The 20,427-nt window shown below is 38.4% G+C and overlaps 1 protein-coding gene across 1 annotated transcript; it reads left to right on the top strand.

Moving 5' to 3' along the window:
• The first annotated feature begins 10,185 nt into the window (after positions 1–10,185).
• LOC139190967 (uncharacterized) lies at positions 10,186–13,209 on the top strand. The gene is made up of 4 exons (XM_070811462.1): positions 10,186–10,668; positions 10,943–11,146; positions 11,923–12,057; positions 12,808–13,209. The coding sequence occupies exons 1-4, from the start codon at positions 10,186–10,188 to the stop codon at positions 13,207–13,209; spliced, it is 1,224 nt and encodes a 407-aa protein (XP_070667563.1).
• Positions 13,210–20,427: the final 7,218 nt, after the last annotated feature.

Genomic DNA, 20,427 nt, shown 5'->3' with positions numbered 1-20,427 from the left:
AGAGTAGGGACGAAATTTCTGTTTCAAGGACATTGCGGTACGCAAGCCTCGATCTTCAAGTTGTCTCTTTTAGAATTCATATTCTAGTTTATATTCTGTTAGTTTCTATTGCATTTATTATTTATTAGCATATATAAATTATCACATATTGTTGACTTTTAACCAACAGTTGGAAGCTGGAATGGGTTTGCCACAAGGTGGAATAGGTGTCACACCACTAAACCCAAAGCGATTTGGCTTTACACGTTGCTTTTAGTAGGAAAGATCTTATTCCGTTCTGGTAAGTCTATCCATTCCACTCTCGCATTTCCCCTAGTATAAATAAAGACCAGGGTTTCAACTGCATACTAAACTCAGAAACAGAGAGAGAGGTTTCATCGAAATATATGGCGTCTAAATCATAAAACAATCACGAATACAAATGTAGTAAACCTGTAGCTCACAAAGCTTTAGTAATTATTTTCATATCCCCTGTATTTAGTTAGTGGCTATACTATGACTTTCTTAATATGTTTCTTTCCACATCTTAATCCATTTGGTTTTATGCACTGCATATTTGTATTGGCCGTTTTCATACGAAAGCTGAAGGGGCTGTGTGATATCAGTTGATGTACCAACCGATTCATTTTAAAAAGAAAATCTATTTGACATAATACCCTTGATAAATTTATGATATATCCCCAGTTTTCCCTTACATTTTCTATAGCTATTTTCATGTCCATCCATCATGTTGCTTTTAATTTTATTTAATGGTTTATCTGTCATGGATTTGTGAGCTTCCATGTTAGTTATCAAGCTACATACCCTTATGCTATACATGGTAATTATGTATGAAGTAAAGTATGTATTTAGTGCTGGAAATATGTTGGATATACATAAATATGCATGTACGTATATATACATGTGTTTCATTAGAGGCATTTCTATAGTAATGTTCTTTTTGTTATGAGTATGTTGTTTTAGATTAACCAAAATCACTTTTGAATTGAGTGCTGTACTTCATTTCACTGGTTGATTACCATTGTTTCCGTCATGTTAGTTCGTTGGGATTCAACCAATTAGCTGGAGTACGAGATTACCAATCATCATTGTCTTTAGGTAGTGCATGGTGTTCAATGATCTCAGGAATCCTATGGTGGTAGTTACCAACTAAGCCATACTTGAGATAAAGTGTATGAATACTCGTACTAATCTATTTTCTTGGTTAGCAAACATCACCTCTCTTATGAGAAACCTTTAGTCATGGACTATCTTGAAGTTTTTGGTTGAAGATTGTTGTAGAATTGAGAGTCAAAGGTTATCTGAGATACAAGTGACTCTCTTAAACGTAGGTTCAAATTCAAAGTTTGGACTACTGGAAGTAGTCATTTATTCGATAAAGTTTCGGAGAAGAAACAAATTCACATGTGATCCATGTTATTCATTGAATTTTCATGGATTAATTCTATGGTGGTGATTGGAGCACAAGCTTCTGTTAGGGTCCATTAGATGACTGGAGTTATTCTATGTTTGCATAGTTTTGCAAACACCACATCTCTTTCAGAACAGACTTAGTTGGGAACCGTCCTAAATTTATAAGATGGGGAATGTCTTAGAACTTTGATGTAAGAGACTCTCTTAGACAGGAGTTTAAAATTAAGGTTTTGATTTACTGAAGTATTTATTAGTTCGATCATGTTTAGGAGAGGAAACCTCACATGTGACTCACTCATAATCGGAAAGGTAATGGTTAAGTGATATTCTCATTCCTACACGAGTTGGTATTATATACATGGTGATTCATTCCTATACAATTGGGGTTGTATGATGAACTACTTAAATGTCATTCCTACACAATTTTGGATTGTGTGATGAGTATATTATATTTCATTCCTACACAACTTCTAGTTGTGTGATGAATCTATTGAACTTTATTCCTACACAATTATTGGTTGTGTGATAAGTTTGATAAATTTCATTCCTACATAGCTTTGGGCTATGTGATGAATTTGACAAAGAACTTCATTCCTACATGACTTACAGTTGTGTGATGAGACTACTAATCCTCACTCCTATATAGCTTTAGGCTATATGATGAGGAAAACGAAGTCACGAATGTCGTGTGGTGAGAACAAAAGAATTAAATAGTGGAGCTGAGTGATGGGTCACATTTCTGAATGTTGTTATACTAGGAATCCATTAGGGATACTACTTGAAGTAGATTTCGTTTGGAGACTACATTTAGATCAAGGAAATGGATTCACTCAAATCCAATTAGTGGTGTTGAGGTTTGGTTAGACCGCTTGTTAAGTACCAATGTTTTTCCTTAGATTGATATTAGAGGCAACTAGTGTTGGGATTCTAAGTTGAGCTTTGGGATTGAGCTTTTGGTTTCGTGATAATTGTGTGAGTAATTGGTTTTTGAAAATAATTTTGTTAGTACAGAAGAAAACGATTTCGTTTCAAATATGAATATTGTGTTTCATTTTCATTTTTTCATTTCGAAAAAGAAAAAGGATATGACCTATGATTTTATTTGAAGGTCAAGCTACTTGGTGTTATTACTAGAAAAGAAAATATATGTTTTCGTATATTGCTATTTTCATTATTCAGTGAATTATTTTTCAAGCATAAAACTATATGTAAAGGGAATAACTGCTCGAGTTGGAAGGCAAAATACATAGAGAATTACAATCCACCTGAAACGGAAGGGTAATCTCTATGCAACCATTATGGTTGGATATTCTCTTAGTTTTCTTCAACTACTATTATATATTGAGAAAGGTCTTACAAATTTCAAGGACAAAATTTTTGAGTGTAGATTGTAAGGACCTGTATTTTCAAAAATAATTACATATAATTATGTGTTGTATATACTTATTAATTTCAGAAAGTTTTGTATTACTTCTTATTTAATCGTTAATTCCTTTATTTCATTTTTTACACTCTAATTTACTATTATTTTGAACCAAATAAGTTCAGAACACCATTACGGTAGTATTTGAACTATATATTCATATTATTCATTTTCTTCACTTTTACATTATTTTATTAAGCTGTTTGTTCTATTCTAATTGGACCAAAACCATAGCCAATTAAGGGGCATTTACATCAATCCTATCGAAGAATTAGCCAACTTTGTATAGCTATAAATAGAAACCCAGGGCTGTAGCGGTGCAGTCCGCGTACCGATTAAGGACCAGAGAAAGTGGTGAGAGAGAGAGAGAGAGAGAGAGGGAGAGATAAACCTGAAACCGGAACTGAGAGAGGGCTGTGGAGTCCATTCGACTCAACCTGTATCTCGTTGTGTATGGGTAAACGATTTCCGTACTTCATTTATTCCCTCTCCATAGTTGTTGACTTGCTTATTGTTGTCTTGGATTCGCTACTGTTATCCAAAACTAGTTTATATGCAATCTTCGTATGCAAGTGTGTTTATTTATGCAAAACCAGTTTTATATGAACAACCAAAATATGCATACGCTTAAACCCTATTTTGGCACGTAAGAACTGGTGTGCTTATTTGGGTATTGTTTCCTATTGGCTATATATATTTTGTTGTAAAAGTTGATATTCAAAAGGCTGCACAAATTATATCAGTTTACCAGTTCTTGGGATACTATCTTTTATAAATTGGTTTGACAAATGGAATTCGGTTGGAGATTTCTATTTTCCCAAAACAACAACCATACTTTTATGCTATTTGAAATGAAGCATTCTATTGCATAATACAAAGAGTTTAATATACGAACTTTTACATATCATTCATAATACTAACGGATTGGTGCTTTTATCTAATATATAGCTTGGCTGAAGTCTGTTAATGTACTTATATATTTTGAACTATACTTATGCTTACTTTATAAAAGTATTCTAGTTCAAAAGTTCCTTCACTGATGACCATGCTATTATAAATTAACCAAATGACTTTTAAATTGTACTCGACATCCCGAGAGCATTGACGTGAGTTAGGGCTGAATCGAGCTCGTAACGGAAAAGTTACAAATGTTAGAAAACAATTGAATCAAATAGGAAAATAAAATTTAGACCAATTGGGATCATTCCTGTTTTCTTGGAGCCCAATTAGGATAGGGTTGAAGTAGATGTTGGGCCATTTGGGTTTTCCTTTCTCCTTCCCTCTCACGGCTACCCAGTAGGGAGCCTTGATATTTTCCTTTGGCCAATCCTGTAGCTGAATCACACACGCACACACACCCACACGTAACCTTTCTTCCTCTCTCATCCTTCTCGAAATCTCTCTAGTCCGTACCGTCCGTACACCCATGCACCCAACCATCTTCATCTAGCACAGATCGAGCTGTTGGAGACCACCTTCGAGTTCGTTGCAAGCTCACGAGTCTAACCATACCCTTTGCTTGATGGAAGGATGTCGAAATCGTGAGAACTTTCGAGCTCCGACGACGAGTTATGTTGCTCCGATGTGATCGTGGGTGATTTAATTGGTTTTGAGGTTTAAGAATGTACTCTTCTAGTTTCCCTAGCACTTTGGAGTCATTTTGAAGTGTTTTGGATATCTGGACACTCGGGTTTATCGAGTTGCAGACTTAGCCGGAATATCGAAGAATTTTCGAACAACTTCACGTCAGTTTTAGGACCCCAAATAGGTATGATTATGTTCTCCTAGTTGAGAGCTTCAATTTCATATAAAATTTGTGAATTTTGGTGATGAAATGAAGTAGAAACTAAGATTTTAAGGATTTCCAGTTTCCGGTGACGCAGCAGCTGCTGGAGACAGATCCCGGCGACGTGCCGGAGAAGAAAGGAGCATATTCCGTCAACTTTGATGGAATATGCTAACGCTTCAGGTAAAGTTAACGGTATATACTACTATTTAACGAAATATTCCCTCACGCCGTTAGGGATTCAGTCCGTGTACTAGGCACATGCCTACGTGTGGCCGGCGCGTGTGGCCGTGCCTTGGCCGGCGCATGAGGGGACGTGGGATGTCAAAAAATTATTCTAAAAATATAGGGATGCTCGTGGTGTTGAGTAGGCCACGATGGTTCATTCAAACACCCCAATTGAGCAACGTATGAGAAGTTATTATACTATTTTGATTATGTGCTTAAATTAATGTTAAATTAGTGGTTTCACATATAGGCAAGATGTTCCCGGAAGACGAGTGTAGCCAAGCGAGACTCGGGGGTTACGACCCAGCTACATACCAGTGAGTGGGCTTTTGGTTATATACATATATATATACACAGAGAGCTTAAGGGGAGGGATCCCCATTTTTTGAAAAAAAATGGGGATTAGGTGTGGGGCCCACTTCACATCAAATTTCAACGATCCGAACCGTCTATTTTGTTAGTCTCGATTCATAGATCATCCTTGCAAAAATTCAATTCAATCCGAAACCATTTGCCTATTTAATTAGCAATATCAAATTTCATATTTTCTTATATAACAAAGTATTCGTTCATTTCCTTGAACCCAATTAGATGTCTTAAACATTTCCAATTTAGCTAATATTTTGCAAGGATGATCTATGAATCGAAACTAACAAAATAGACAGTTCGGATCATTGAAATTAGATGTGAAGTGGGCCCCACACCTAATCCCCATTTTTTTCAAAAAATGGGGATCCCTCCCCTTAAGCTCTCTGTATATATATGTATAGACACATATATATGATTTACATTTTCCCATAAATTGTTTCAAATGAAATTATGTTTTAAAAGCCATGTCGATTGCATTATATTTTAGTATATGCATTAATATATATATATATGCATATTATTACATGGTGCTGTGGACACACAGGTAAGCTTCAGGTGAGTACATATTGATGATAGTGATTGCATTGTATATGATTATGCTGAGATACATTAAGTGTTCATTATCCTGCACCCCGGTGTTAGTGCTCCACCAAAGGCCAGGGCCTAGCCTTCACGTGATCGTTCACCTCCTGCACCACACACTCACCTTGGATCCAAGGCAGGTGCCAACCTGTCGTACAGACCACACTAGGTGTTTCTGACTCGTAGGTGACTTGCGATATGTCACACAGCCTTCACGTGAACGTAGCACTTGAGCGTATTTATTTACACCCAGCCTGTCGTACAGACCAAATTAGGTGGTTCCGACTCATGTGCAGGATTTGATTGATGAGCTATAAACTCAGCCGTATAGGTCACATTAGGTGACTCTGGTTGACATATCACTTTATATTGATTTATTTCACCTGATTTACTTATTTCATTGCTAAGACACTTGACATGGCATATACTTGGTTTTCACTACTCTTGAGTATGATTTCTAAATACTTATGTAGTGTTAATTTCTGGCAAATTATACGGGTTTTACAGTGAGGGGTTATATGTTTTGAAAGTGAAATGGTTTAGAAAAGTTTTATTTTCGCCCACTCACATTTTCCCCTCCAGGTTTTAGTTAGAAGTTCATGTTAGTGGCTCACGAGGACTCTACGGCGGTTCTTACAAACTTCCATCAATGTTGGGTTTCTTTCATATCCTGTATAATTAGTATTTAGCATGTTGGACTGTACGTTGGTACCTATGCTCTGATTATGTGTATCTACACTCTAACACTTCCACTCATACTTATATACTAGTTTAGTGTAAGTTAGTTAGTTTGGTTTTTATTTACCCACATTATCTTATCATCTTCACTTCTGCACGGCGCATATGGCTACGTCACCCTCACGTAACGGACAACATGCCTCGATTTAGGTCGAGGTGTGTCAGCTTTATATCAAAGCTAGGTTTGGTTGTCCTGCATATTTTTGTAAGTATTCTAATTATTTTGATGTCTTATGTCAGAACCATGCCACCTTGTAGAGAGCCACGTATTTCTTCTGAGTCTAATTTTCAGAATATTACCCAACTTGGGGAGGCTATTGCTAGTGCTATCCAGTCCTCACTTCGTCCTCCCCGGAGAACTCCCTTGGAGATTGTTTATAACCTAAAGTTGAATAACTTTGTTGGTACTAAGGGGCCCAATGGAGCTGAGCGGTGGCTTATTCATGTCGAGAAAACTTATCGAGTGACGCAGAAGCAGGGTAACTTCCCTGAAGATAGATGGGTTGAAACGACTATTTGGTTTTTAGGTAAGGAGGCTGCGTCCTGGTGGAGGCGGGAATCTTTTCAGTTGTCACCAGAGGAAGCCGCCAATTGAGAGATTTTTAAGTAGTTATTCCAGAAGAGATTTGTGGCCCTATGATGCGAAATATATAAGCACACAAATTAAACCCTCTTTTTGACAATTGTAGTATAGATGTAAGTAGGGTATCGTTCTAGGCCGGGGATTAGGAGGGATTGCTAAATCACTTGAAAACTAATTTAAAAACATAAAAACAAAGTTAAAAATGTAAACAAAAGATTTTAAAACAAGAAAGTAAAAGGGGGATTTGAGTTTGGTGAAGTTGAAAGTAAAAACGAATAAACTAAAAACTTAAATAGATTTTAAACAAATTTGGGTTGAATGGATAATGGAAGGCTAGCTAAGGGGTTCTTCTCCACACATGTCTTGCTTGCATACAAAATGATTTCCAATTGCATTTCAATAACTTATTAATTCTCAACGCCCCAAATTAACCGTGAATTGCACTAATTAACCCTCAGTTTTTCCATAAGTTATTGGGTTGGATGATTGCATACGACAACCCAAAACATTCCCTACAAGTTCCCTACATGAATTGCATAATAGAGATACAAGCAAGAATCATTAAGTTCTATGAAAAACATAAGCATTGACGAGGCACTCGTTACTATGATTTGCATGAAACTTATGCCAAGGATTTACTTAACACAATCGTGACTAGCGACTTTTACTACTCATGAATATAAGTTCATAACGATTAGGTGAAATTCCCTTATACTCTAGCATCATATTTATGCATGCAAACTAAGTATGCATCCCTAATCAACATACATAAACATGTTATCAATCAAATAGATAAGTAAATCGAATTCATAACTTATGAAACGCAATTAAAAGTAATCAAATCATATTGCAAGCATTAACATGGTTTCGAATCCCCCCTAGCCAAGGGGGGTTTAGTTCCTCATTATTACAAAACAAAGATAAACAAATTTAAACATTGAAAAACAAAGGAAAGAAAGCACCTAAACGTTCCAACGATCCATGTTGGATAGCAAGTGCGTCTAAGGACTTTTCTCCTTCTCTTTGCCGCAACAACAAGGTTGGAATGATGTTGAAGGGTTGGTTATTTGGAGGAATGGATGGGAAGGGGTTTAGATATGTAGGAGAGGCAAGGAAAGGCTTGGAGAATGGTTAATTTCTGGATGATTTGAATGAGGTTGATGCCATGGTATTTATAGGAAGAGGATGGACTTGTTTAACACAAAATGTTGGTGGAATTGAGTAGGTGAGCATGGCAAAGAGTGGGAATTGTTGGTGGGTTAGGTATTGAGTCATCCACTCACATGTCATGGTTAGCTAAGCATTGCATCATCCACTCACATGTCATGGTGAGCTAAGCATTGCATCATCCACTCACATGTCATGGTGAGTTAAGCATTGCATCATTACTCAAATTTCTGGTGGAGGTGGAAGTAAAAGCCACGGCATTGATGTGTTTTGAGTGAAGTTTTGGCCAATCCTTCTAGAAATTTATCCCTTCTTGCAACTTGTATTTGTTTCACCAGATTTTTAGCATGTTCTTAGCCTCTTTTTTCTTCAAATTCGTCCATCCATCTTGCTCATATCATATGTAATCCATTCCAAGCTCAAAACTGCTCCAAAATGCACCAAAATGCACTTTCTTGCTACCTTAGCCCTTTGGACCTACAAACACACGAAAATGGCTTAAAGTACTAAAATAACTAAGAACTAATAACGTAAATGCAAGAAAACTAGTTAACTAAGTCGCATAAATATGCGTCTATCACCCTAGAGTATATAGATCGTAAGAAGCAAGAATTCATGCGTCTAAAGCAAGGGAAAATGTCAGCTAATGAGTACTGTAGAAAGTTCACTAATTTATCTCGATATTGTCCGGAGATTACTCAGATGCTTCGACGATTTAAGTGGGGTACTCAAAAGAAGTGGCGTTCTATGGTGACCACGACTCCCTGCTCTACATATCAGGAGTTTTTATGAGATTCTACTGTGGGTTGAGGATTCTTAAAACATGCCCAGTGACAGTGAGGAAGAGGAAGAAAAAGACAATAATCAGAAGAAAAACAATAATAAAGATAAAGGCCAGTCCTCATAGGGATCTCGTAAAACGTAGAGTTTTAAGAGAAGTGGTACTAGTTCTGGTTCTTCTAGTGGGTGTTCGAATTCCACGGCGTCACAGAGGGGTGGCCGTTCAGGTGGTTCTCACTTCCAGGGACAGAGAGGTTTTAGTGGTTATGGTGGTCCATTTTGTCGCAGGTGTAATAGTCGACACTTTGAGGTGTGTAAGCAAGGTAACAGAGGATGTTTTGTTTGTGGTCAGACGAGACACCGGGCTGTTCAATGCCCACAGAGCCAGCAGAAGCCCCAACCATCCGCTTTACCGCCACTAGTTCCTATTCAGCAGATTCCCGAGCCTAGTGGTTATACCAGACGGGTTATGGTAGACCGTATCATAATTAGGGTGATATAGCTCCATGTTTAGGAAGACAATATCAGTACTCGCATGATTTGCATCATCAGAGTGGTTATGCTCAGTACTCAAGAGGTTACCCACCATATTTGTCGTATATAACTGGTGGATCACAATGGTATCCCGGAAGGCAGTCTCAGATCGTTGGGGTTGCTTCTAGTACTGCAGGATCATCGACGCAGCCTAACCAGCCTGGTCAAAGACGAGGTACATAGGGACGTGGAAATCAAGGTAATAGGGGTCGTGGAGGACGGCAGCAGCCACATGGCCGTGTTCACCATATCACCTTGCAGGATGCTTAGAACAACCCAGATCTAATTATGGGTATGTTAAATATTCTTAGCCATTTTGCTAGGGTATTAATTGATTCTAGTGCCACACACTTTATTATTTCTCATACGTTTATTTAGACGATGCAAACCTACCCCACACCTCTCAGTTATGAGTTAGAGTTTTTGATGCCTATAGGTGAGACATGTTATGTTAGCTGGGTATATCAAGGATGTCCTGTTCTGGTGGAGGGCATCGTTATGCCAGCTAATCTTATTCCATTAAATATTGTTGATTTCGATGTTATTCTAGGCATGGATTAGTTACACTACAATCGTGCCAATATGGATTGTTATGAGAAGACATTCACTTTTCATCGGTCGGGCTTGCCTGTGGTTACATTTGTGGGTGTAAGTAATGGATTGAAGCATGGCATCATTTCTGCCATGAGGGCCAAGCGGCTATTGAAGAAAGGTTATCAGGGTTATTTGGCTCACGTGGTATTGAATGAGGATACTCCTATCCGTGTGGAGGATGTTCGAGTAGTTAGGCATTTCCTTAATGTTGTCCTTGACGATTTACCTGGATTAGCACCAGATAGAGAAGTAGAGTTCATTATTGATTTACTTCCAGGTAAAGATCTTATTTCCTTAACCCCTTATCGAATGGCTCCCGCTGAGTTGAGGGAATTGAAAACCCAGTTGCAAGAATTAGTTGATAAGGGCTTCATTCAGCCTAGTACTTCACCCTGGGGAGTTCCAGTATTATTTGTACAGAAGAAAGACGGAACCTTGAGGCTATGTATTGACTATCAACAGTTGAATCAGGTAACAACTAAAAACCGTTATCCATTGCCACGTATAGATGATTTATTTGACTAAGATTGATTTGAGGTCCGAGTATTATCAATTGAAGATCAAAAGTGAAGATGTTCCTAAGACAGCTTTCAGGACTTGATATGATCATTACGAATTCCTCGTGATGCCATTCGGATTAACGAATACACCCACATCTTTTATGGACCCAATGAATTGAGTATTTAGGCCATACCTGGACAGGTTTGTTATTGTCCTTATTGATGATATTTTGGTGTATTTTAAGTCTAAGGCAGAACATACTCGACATCTCACTTTGGTTTTAAAGAAATTGAGAGAGCACCAATTATATGCTAAATTCAGCAAATACCAGTTTAGGTTAGATCAAGTGGCATTCTTAGGGCATGTAATATCAGCCCAGGGTATTCAGGTGAACCCACAGAAAATAGCTGCAGTTGAAAACTGGGAGCAGCCGCGAACCGTTATTGAGGTACGAAGTTTTATGGGCTTAGCAGGTTATTATCGACGGTTTGTTAAAGATTTTTCAACCATAGCTTTACCACTGACGAGGTTGACTAGAAAATATACTAGATTCGAGTGGGACAATGATTATGAATGAAGTTTCTAGCAGCTAAAGTATTGTTTCACTCACGCACATGTTTTGACACTTCTAGACGACGGTGGTAATTTTGAGATTTACAGTGATGCTTTCTTAAATGGCTTAGGTTGGGTATTAATGTAGCATGGTAGGGTGATTGCATGTGCCTCGTAACAGTTGAAGCCACACGAGATGAACTACCCTACCCATGATCTCGAGCTAGCAGCCATCATTTTTGCCTTGAAGATTTGGAGACATTACTTATATGGAGAAAAGTGTAAAATTTTCACAGATCATAAAAAGCCTCCAGTACCTATTCACCCAGAAAAATCTTAACCTTCGACAACAAAGATGGATAGAATTACTCAGTGATTATGTTTGCACGATTGAGTATCATCCTGGTCGTGCAAATGTTTGCACGATTGAGTATCATCCTGGTCGTATTAATGTTTTATATGCTTGCTATATCCCTCTCCTCACAAAATTGAGATCTACTGGAGTTAATTTGGGAGTGATAGATCAGGAATAAGCTTTACTTGCTAGTTCCCATGTTAGACCGATTTTAATCTCAAGCGGAGGATGATGAATCCCAAGAATTAGCAGAGGCAATGTCACGAGGGAAAAAGAAAGATCTCCGAATTCGGGAATTTGATGGCATGCTTATGTAGGGAAGCCGGATGTACATGCTGAATATTGCAGAATTAAAGAAAGATATTCTTGATGAGGCTCACATATCGGCTTATGCGATGCATCCTGGGAGTACCAAGATGTATCACACTATTCGACCTTCTACTATTGGTCTGGTATGAAAAGAAAGATTGTTGACTATGTGAGTCGACGTGCGATTCGTCAGCAGGTTAAAGCTGAGAGGAAGAAGCCTTTTGGATTGATGTAGCCACTTGCTGTTCCCTAGCAGAAATTACAAGCTTCCTCGTACGCGAAATGGTTACTATGGCATCTGGGTAATAGTGGATCGGCTTACTAAATCATCACACTTTATACCAGTTCGAGAGAACTATTATTTAAGACGATTAGCTGAGTCATATATAGCAGAGATTGTTAAATACCACGGGGTTTCGGTTAGTATTATTTTTGACCGGGATCCTAGGTTCACTTCTAAGTTTTGGATGGCATTTCAGGAAGCTCATGGTTCAAGATTGCATTATAGTACGGCGTATCATCCATAGATAAACGAGCAATCTGAGAGAACCATCCAGACATTAGAAGATATGTTAAGACCTTCAGTGCTACAGTTTGGCGATGCTTGGCATAAATGTTTAGATTTGATGGAGTTTGCCTACAATAACAGTTACCATTCTAGTATTGGTATGTCACCTTTCGAGGCACTCTATGGTAAATCCTGTCGTACTCCTCTATACTGGTCAGAAACTGGTGAGAGGGTGTTAGTGGGCCCAGAGATTGTTGATAAGACTACTCAAAATATTTAGGTAATTAAAGTTAACCTGAAAGCAGCCCAAGATCGACAGAAGAACCTTGCTGATAAACACACCACTGACAGGGTATATAAAGTTGGAGACTGGGTATGTTTGAAGTTATCTCCGTGGAAGGGCATAGTACGGTTTGGTAAGAAAGGTAAGTTAAGTCCTCGCTATATAGGACCGTACCAGATCACCGAACAAATCGGTGAAGTTGCCTATAAACTTGAGTTATCTCCGGAATTGTCAAGGGTGCACGATGTCTTTCATGTTTCTATGCTTCGTCATTATGTCTTTGATCCATCACACGTGATACCTCCTCAGCCATTAGAAATTAATCCAGACTTGACATATGATGAGGAACCAATGATGATCATGGACTGGAAGGATAAGGTTCTTAGGAATAAAACTGTGTGCATGGGGAAGGTTTTGTGGAGGAACCATTCAGTAGAAAGGGCTACTTGGGAGACGGAGGATCGTATGCGAGATTTATATCCACATTTGTTTTATGGATATTGATATGTTGTATGCTAGCATACAGAAATTTCTGGGATGAAATTTTATTAAGGGGGGGTAGGTTGTGACGACCAGTCCCAAATAATTATATATTTTATCCTCGAATGCATGGAAATGACTAGTTTGCCCTCATTGGCCTTGTGATGCGGATGTACATAGATAATTTTAAATTATTTTCTTACTGACGTAATTAAATTGTACTCTTCGTCCCGAGAGCATTGATGCGAGTTAGGGCCGAATCGGGCTCGTAACAGAAAAGTTATGAATGTTAGAATACAATTGAATCAAATAGGAAAATAAAATTTAGACCAATTGGGATCATTCCTGTTTTCTTAGAGCCAATTAGGATTCGGTTGAAGTAGATGTTGGGCCATTTGGGTTTTCCTTTCTCCTTCCTTGTCTTGGCTGCCAAATAGGAAGCCTTGATATTTTCCTTTGGCCAATCCCGTAGCTGAATCACACACACACCCACAAGTAACCTTTCTTCCTCTCTCATCCTTCTCGAAATCTCTCTAGTCCGGACCATCCGTACACCCATGCACCCAACCATCCTCATCTAGCACCGATCGAGCTGTTGGAGACCACCTTCGAGTTCGTTGCAAGCTTACAAGCCTAACCATACCCTTTGCTTGATGGAATGACGTCAGAATCGTGAGAACTTTCGAGCTCCGGCGAGGAGTTCTGCTGCTCCGATGTGATCGTGGGTGATTTAATTGGTTTTGAGGCTTATGAAGGAATATTTTGTGAAAACATGTTCATTTAAGCAACATCAATAAGCATGCAATTAACAATTAAAGGCGGAATCATGCTAGCATGCACTTAAAAACAAAACATTAACCAAGAAATTCAAAGCCTAGTAGATTGGTGAACCAAAACTCAACTCAAAACAAAGTGAGTTGAAATTTATACCTTTGTAGATTCCTCTTTGCATAAGCAAAGGCTAATCACCCAAAGAGAGGGCCTTCATTCCTTGCATCTTAAATCTATGGATTTGGATGGATGAATAGGTTTCTCCAAGTTCCCAAAATTGAGAACCTCTAAGTCTCTTCACCAAGGAGAGATTGGAGAAGAAATAAGTGACCTTGGAGTAGTGGGATTGCAAGATGCACCCCCCAAGGTGGCCGGCCTCTTTAGAGAGAAATGGAGAGACAAGTTCTCACCAATTTTCTCCAAAACAAACCCTAATGAATTTTAGGCTATAAAGTCATATTTATACCTTTATTCATTTGAGTGGCAAACTTGTAAATAAGTCCAAGTTCACTACCCTTAGCATCATGGCCGGCCCTAGGGTATTTTTGGGCTAATTAGGCCTTTGTGAATCATTATTCATTAAGTTGTCATACAACTTAAGTCAATGGGCTTGACGTTCGAAGCCCATTGGGCCTTAATGTCCAAAACTATCCCGAGGTCTTTAACGAACTTATTCGTTTGATTAATTAACATATTAATTAATCCTTGCCATAAATAAATGATTAAACCATTTAATCATTCTTACTCATCTCCATTGTTTCTTCAATCTCCTCCTTACACGGTGTGCGATCCATTAGGTTCCTTTTAGCGAGGCAGTGGGCGATTAAAACCATTTTACATCGATTGTGAATTGAAACTTACTTTCAATTCTCCCTTTAGTGATTACACACGTTTAGGGCTTCCACAAAACATGAGTGACACCTTGCAGCATATCATGGTTACCCAAGCTAATCAGAAGAGGTAGAGAAAACCTATTCAGTTTGGGATTACAAATGCAATACGGTCTTTCTCTAATACAATACTCTTGACCACATTGTTTGGTTTGATAGTTTATTTATTCATGTCTACTATCCAATGTGATTCGTGTGCTTATATGATTACCTTGAATGTGATTTAGAACGACTTTTCTAAATCTCATTCATACTCTGGCCAGAGATTCTAAATCATATCATAGAGTATTCTCCCTCAAACAGTTTGAAGGTTAGAGATCCCTTGTTGCGCATTCACTTGCCTCCATGGCTAAGTGGCTTAACCCCAACGATGCCATGGACACCCCGATGGGGTGACTTTGACATAATCAAAGATCAAGGACTTAACCACAAGACAACTGTGATGCCTCAGGTCAAAGGACTACTTTGCATTATCCCAACCATGAGTTCTCATGTGACATGAGTATGAGAACTCTTCGTTGATCGCGTTCAGTGAACTCATTCTTTACTGAGCACCTACGTACTTGTCTTGATGTCACACACACCAATGACTCGAGACTAGTCACTCTCCCTCAGAGAAGACATAGCACGTACCGATCTTGACGGACTGTCAATGCCCAATTGGCAATCCTATGATCAGGAACATTTAGGATGTGTCTACGAAAGAATGGTCTCATGAATCTAACTTCATTAGATTACATTCTCCCAATCACATATTCCTTGGACTTTATCGTTTAAGCATATAACATTTATATGAGACGGCTCAAACAATAATCTTTGCCCTTTATATTAAACTAGATTGGTTTAACATGTGAAATGTCCGTAAAGCATCATCACATGATTGGTTTTAGGGCACATTTCCAACAGCTTAAGAAGGTACTCTTCTAGATTCCCTAGCACTTTGGAGTCATTTTGAAGTGTTTTGGACGTCGGGACACTCGGGTTTATCGAGTTGCAGACTTAGTCAGAATATCGAAGAATTTTCCGACAACTTCTCGTCGGTTTTAGGACCCCAAATAGATATGATTATGTTCTCCTAGTTGAGAGCTTCAATTTAATATAAAATTTGTGAATTTTGGTGTTGAAATGAAGTAGAAACTAAGATTTTAAGGATTTCCAGTTTCCGGTGACGCAGCGGAGGCCGGCGACAGATCTCGATGACGTAGCTACATACCAGTGACGAGCGTAGCCAGGCGAGACTCGAGGGTTACGACCTAGCTACATACCAGTGAGTGGGCTTTTGGTTATATATATACGTATATATGATTTACATTTTCCCAGAAATTGTTTTAAATGGAATTTTGTTTTAAATTCCATGTTGATTGCATTATATTTTAGTATATGCATTAGTATAGATATGCAAATTATTGCATGGTGCTGCGAACGCACATGTAAGCTTCAAGTGAGTACACATTGATGATAGTGATTGTAGTGTATATGATTATGTTGAGATACATTTAGTGTTCATTATCCTGCACCCCGATGTTAGTGCTCTGCCCGAGGCCAGGGCCTAGCCTTCACGTGATCGTTCACCTCCCACACCACACGCTCACCTTGGATCCAAGGCAGGTACAAGCCTGTCGACTTGTAGGTGACTTGCAATATTTCGCATAGCTTGTCGTATAGACCATATTAGGTGGTTCCGACTCATGTGCAGGATTTGATTGATGAGCTATGAACTTAGCCGTACAAGTCACATTAGGTGACTTCAGCTGACATATCACTTTATATTGATTTATTTCACGTGGCTTACTTATTTCATTGTTGAGACACTTGACATGGCATATACTTGGTTTTCACTACTCTCAAGTATGATTTCTAAATGTGTATGTACTGTTAATTTCTGGGAAATTATATGGGTTTTACGGTGAGGGGTTATATGTTTTGAAAGTGAAATGGTTTTGAAAAGTTTTATTTTTGCCCACTCACATTTTCTGCTTTTGCGCCCGTCTAGGTTTTAGTTAAAAGTTTGTGTTGGTGGCTCACGAGGACTCTACGGCGGTTCTGACAGACTTCCATCAATGTAGGGTTTCTTTCATATCTTGTATAATTAGTATTTAGCTTGTTGGACTGCACGTTGGTACCTACGCTCTGATTATGTGTATCTACACTATGACACTTCCACTCGTACTTATATACTAGTCTAGTGTAAGTTAGTTAGTTTGGCTTTTATTTACCCACATTATCTTATCACCTTCACTTCCGCACGGCGCACATGGCTACGTCACCCTCACGTGACTACCAGCATGCCTCGATTTAGGTCGGGGTCTGTCACTTACACTTGTGGATAGGAGTTGCTGAAGGTAGATTCTTGTAGTAGAGAATCAGAGCAATGCTTTGGAATCCAAGTAGGGGAAATAAGGCAGACCTTTACAGAGATTGATTCTATTAAATTTCGTGAAATACTATATTCATTTTGGTTGTTTAATGTGATTGGATGTTATTTGGCTAATTGATTTAATTGAGTGTTTACTTGTTATTGGTTATGGAATTATTGTTGGAATGTTATTCGTTGAGAATATACTATGATACGAAAGATGAAATGACATTATTTGTGCATCGTTCATGTTGATGTGGTTGGAATTTCAGTATTCATATTGGAAGTATGGAAATGAGGGTAGTTCGAAAGGATCTTTTGTGTAGTTGAATCTATTTATTGTGAAACCAATTCCAGGCGAGCTCGATGTGCACAGCAGAATAGGAAATTGACGGGAATTGTCGATGTGGGTGATTTGGGCTGGAGATCAATGAATTAGATAAGATGACTAGTAAAAGGGGTTTATGAACTTGGGATATCATATGGGGGTTAGTTTCTATAATAGAATATTCAAACCACCTCTGTAGGGGTAAAATGCATGGTATGGAACATGCAGGCCCGCGTGTTTTATTATATAAATTAACGAGGGTAATTGAAGAGGTTGCATTGCATTCATGCATTATTAGCAATAAAGATTTGATATTTGGCTATATGATTTAATGACACTTAATTTAATATTGCCAATTATTGTGATAAGGTTATGTCCCTACTAAGCTGTTGAAGTTCACCCCTATATTGTTATGCAGGTTTAAGAACTAAACAGTCAAAAAGGGTAGACGGGTTGATATCGGATTAAGTGTGAGGATAGAATTTTGTATTTATTTATTTTAGTCTTGTAAAGAATTATCAATTTCTTGTTATAACATGAATTTCATATTTTCCACCTAGTTTCACTTTCCTTTTATTTAATTTTATTTTTAGCTTGCACGTCGTATTCAGGTTCGAGATTTTTCCTATTAACCCTGGGCCCGGGGCGTGACAACTTTAGTAATTCTAGTCCACAGTTCTTGTGACTGGTCATTACCCATAATCGGGTCCTGAGTAATTTGAACCCAGCATTCACACAACGTAACATCTTCGATGACCTTCCACGTAGCCATTTTTTGCACAAAAAAGTATATGAAAGCTTTGGTTGAAATTGTTGAAAATATTGATGTGAAATCCCATTCTTGGATTTCACTATTATAATCTACATATTTGTATTATTGAGATTTTATATTATTTCTCGAGAATTTATTTTAATTTGTTTGAATTTAGATTTTAATTAAACTAGTTACGAAGTTTGAAGTTTGAAAATTAATTATTTAAAATCCGTAGACCTTTGGAGGTCACAATTTATATTTTCAAATAAATCTCGAACCCACGAACGCATAGGCAAAAACCGTTTGCGAGTCCGGATTATAACGGTATATTTACGGACGTTTGAAGTTGTGTTACTAAACTATAGATTTTAGAAATTATTTAAACTCTCACTTTGAGGGAAAAAGCCCAATGAGGTATGTGCTTTTGCGGCCAATCAGAAGTAAAGGTTGGAGGGAGGACCAATGAGAAAGAGAAGAAAGGAGAGGAAATGAGGGAAGAAGAAAAGGGGAAACGGGCTAACCCATATACCCCATCATACCTGACCCATACGCCACATTTCTGATGCTTTTTCGTCGGTTTTCAGGCGATCCCAACCTTGCCACCACCTGCAAACTGACCATCATCCTTCCCTCTTCCATTTTCACCCAAACTTCACTAGGATTAGCCTTGATTTCGTGAAGAATCGAAGCCGTGGGAACCGTGGGTGCCGCGAAGAGTCTTGGCCAAAATCCACCAAATCTAAAACAATTTCATTCAATTACCACCACCATTAGACTCTCCATGAAACCCGAAACAAATCCCAAACAACTATAGGGGTGGCGGAGCACCGGAGGTGACAAATCAAAGCCACCAATTTCTAGGGTTTTCGGCGGGCTTAAGGGAAATTGGAGCTTTTCCCGGCCAAATTGGACTTGGCCATGGGTATAAAACTTTCTCTACTCATTGAGATCTACATTTATGTAAAATTTGATAATTTTTGGAAATTGTTGAATTTTCCGACGAGTCGGGGCAACCGACCGCCATCGGCAGCGGCGAGTGCGATGGCGTTTTGGCCAGTGGGCTGACGATGCTGTTCTAAGTTCAATTAGATATCCTGAATTTGTATTTGATATTCGTATGACATGGTTTGATCGTTTGAACCTAATTTCACTATGATACATTACTTGATCAAAATATGAATCGATGATCCGACCGTTGGATCATCTCCAAACTTTCATACAAAATAGAACATAATATTTGAGGATATTAGGAACTATCGGATCGGGAATCCGATGTACGGATCTTCTTGAATTGGATTTCTAAGTTTGTAAAACAAATTGTTAATCTGCACCTACTTCTAGCAATTGGCGGAGATCCGACCGTCGGATTGGGATGAAATTTTAGTACGTTGTTCTAGAAGCATAATATGAATTTTAAGAAGTTACAGATCTGAAATCCGATGTGCGGATCTATCGGATCAAATTACGTAGGGTTGTGGGCCCCACCGTTGATCGAGAGTTGACTTTTGGTCAACATGTCTCGAATCGTTTATAAATTTAAAATTAGTATTAATAGAGGCATAGTGAGGCTATGTTGGCTTATCTCAGTGAGTGACTTTAATATATGTGATATGGTGATTACCCGATTCTTTATATTAATATCCTTTGTGGATATGACTTGATTTTATAAATGTGTTTTCTGTTAAAATGTGATTATTTTATAATTGGCCATCGATCTATTTTTATTAAATGTGATTTGATTCATGGATTGGTAATATTTGTGGAAAAGTGATTCGAATTGCATATTGTGACCCTGCTTGGTTAATCCACATTAGGGGGTCACTAGTGGTCATGCTTGGTTAATCCACATTGGGGGACCATACTATATATGGATCGTGCTTGGTTAATCCGTGTTGGGCGATCCTTATGGCCATTTATACTGAGGGGTGATCATGTTTGGTTAATCCGCGTTAGGTGATCACTGCCTAACAGTTCTGTAGGTGTGACTCTGCTTGGTTAATCCACGTTGGGTGATCACTGCCTAACAATTATGTAGGTGTGACTCTGCTTGGTTAATCCGCATTGGGGGGTCACTACCTACCTAATTATCTTGACCCTGCTTGGTTAATCCGCATTGAGGGATCACTAGTGGGCCTACTTGGTT

Source organism: Malus domestica, chromosome 13 (assembly GCF_042453785.1).
Source record: "Malus domestica chromosome 13, GDT2T_hap1".
NCBI lineage: Eukaryota > Viridiplantae > Streptophyta > Magnoliopsida > Rosales > Rosaceae > Malus > Malus domestica.
This window is presented reverse-complemented; position numbering and strand designations above follow the sequence as displayed.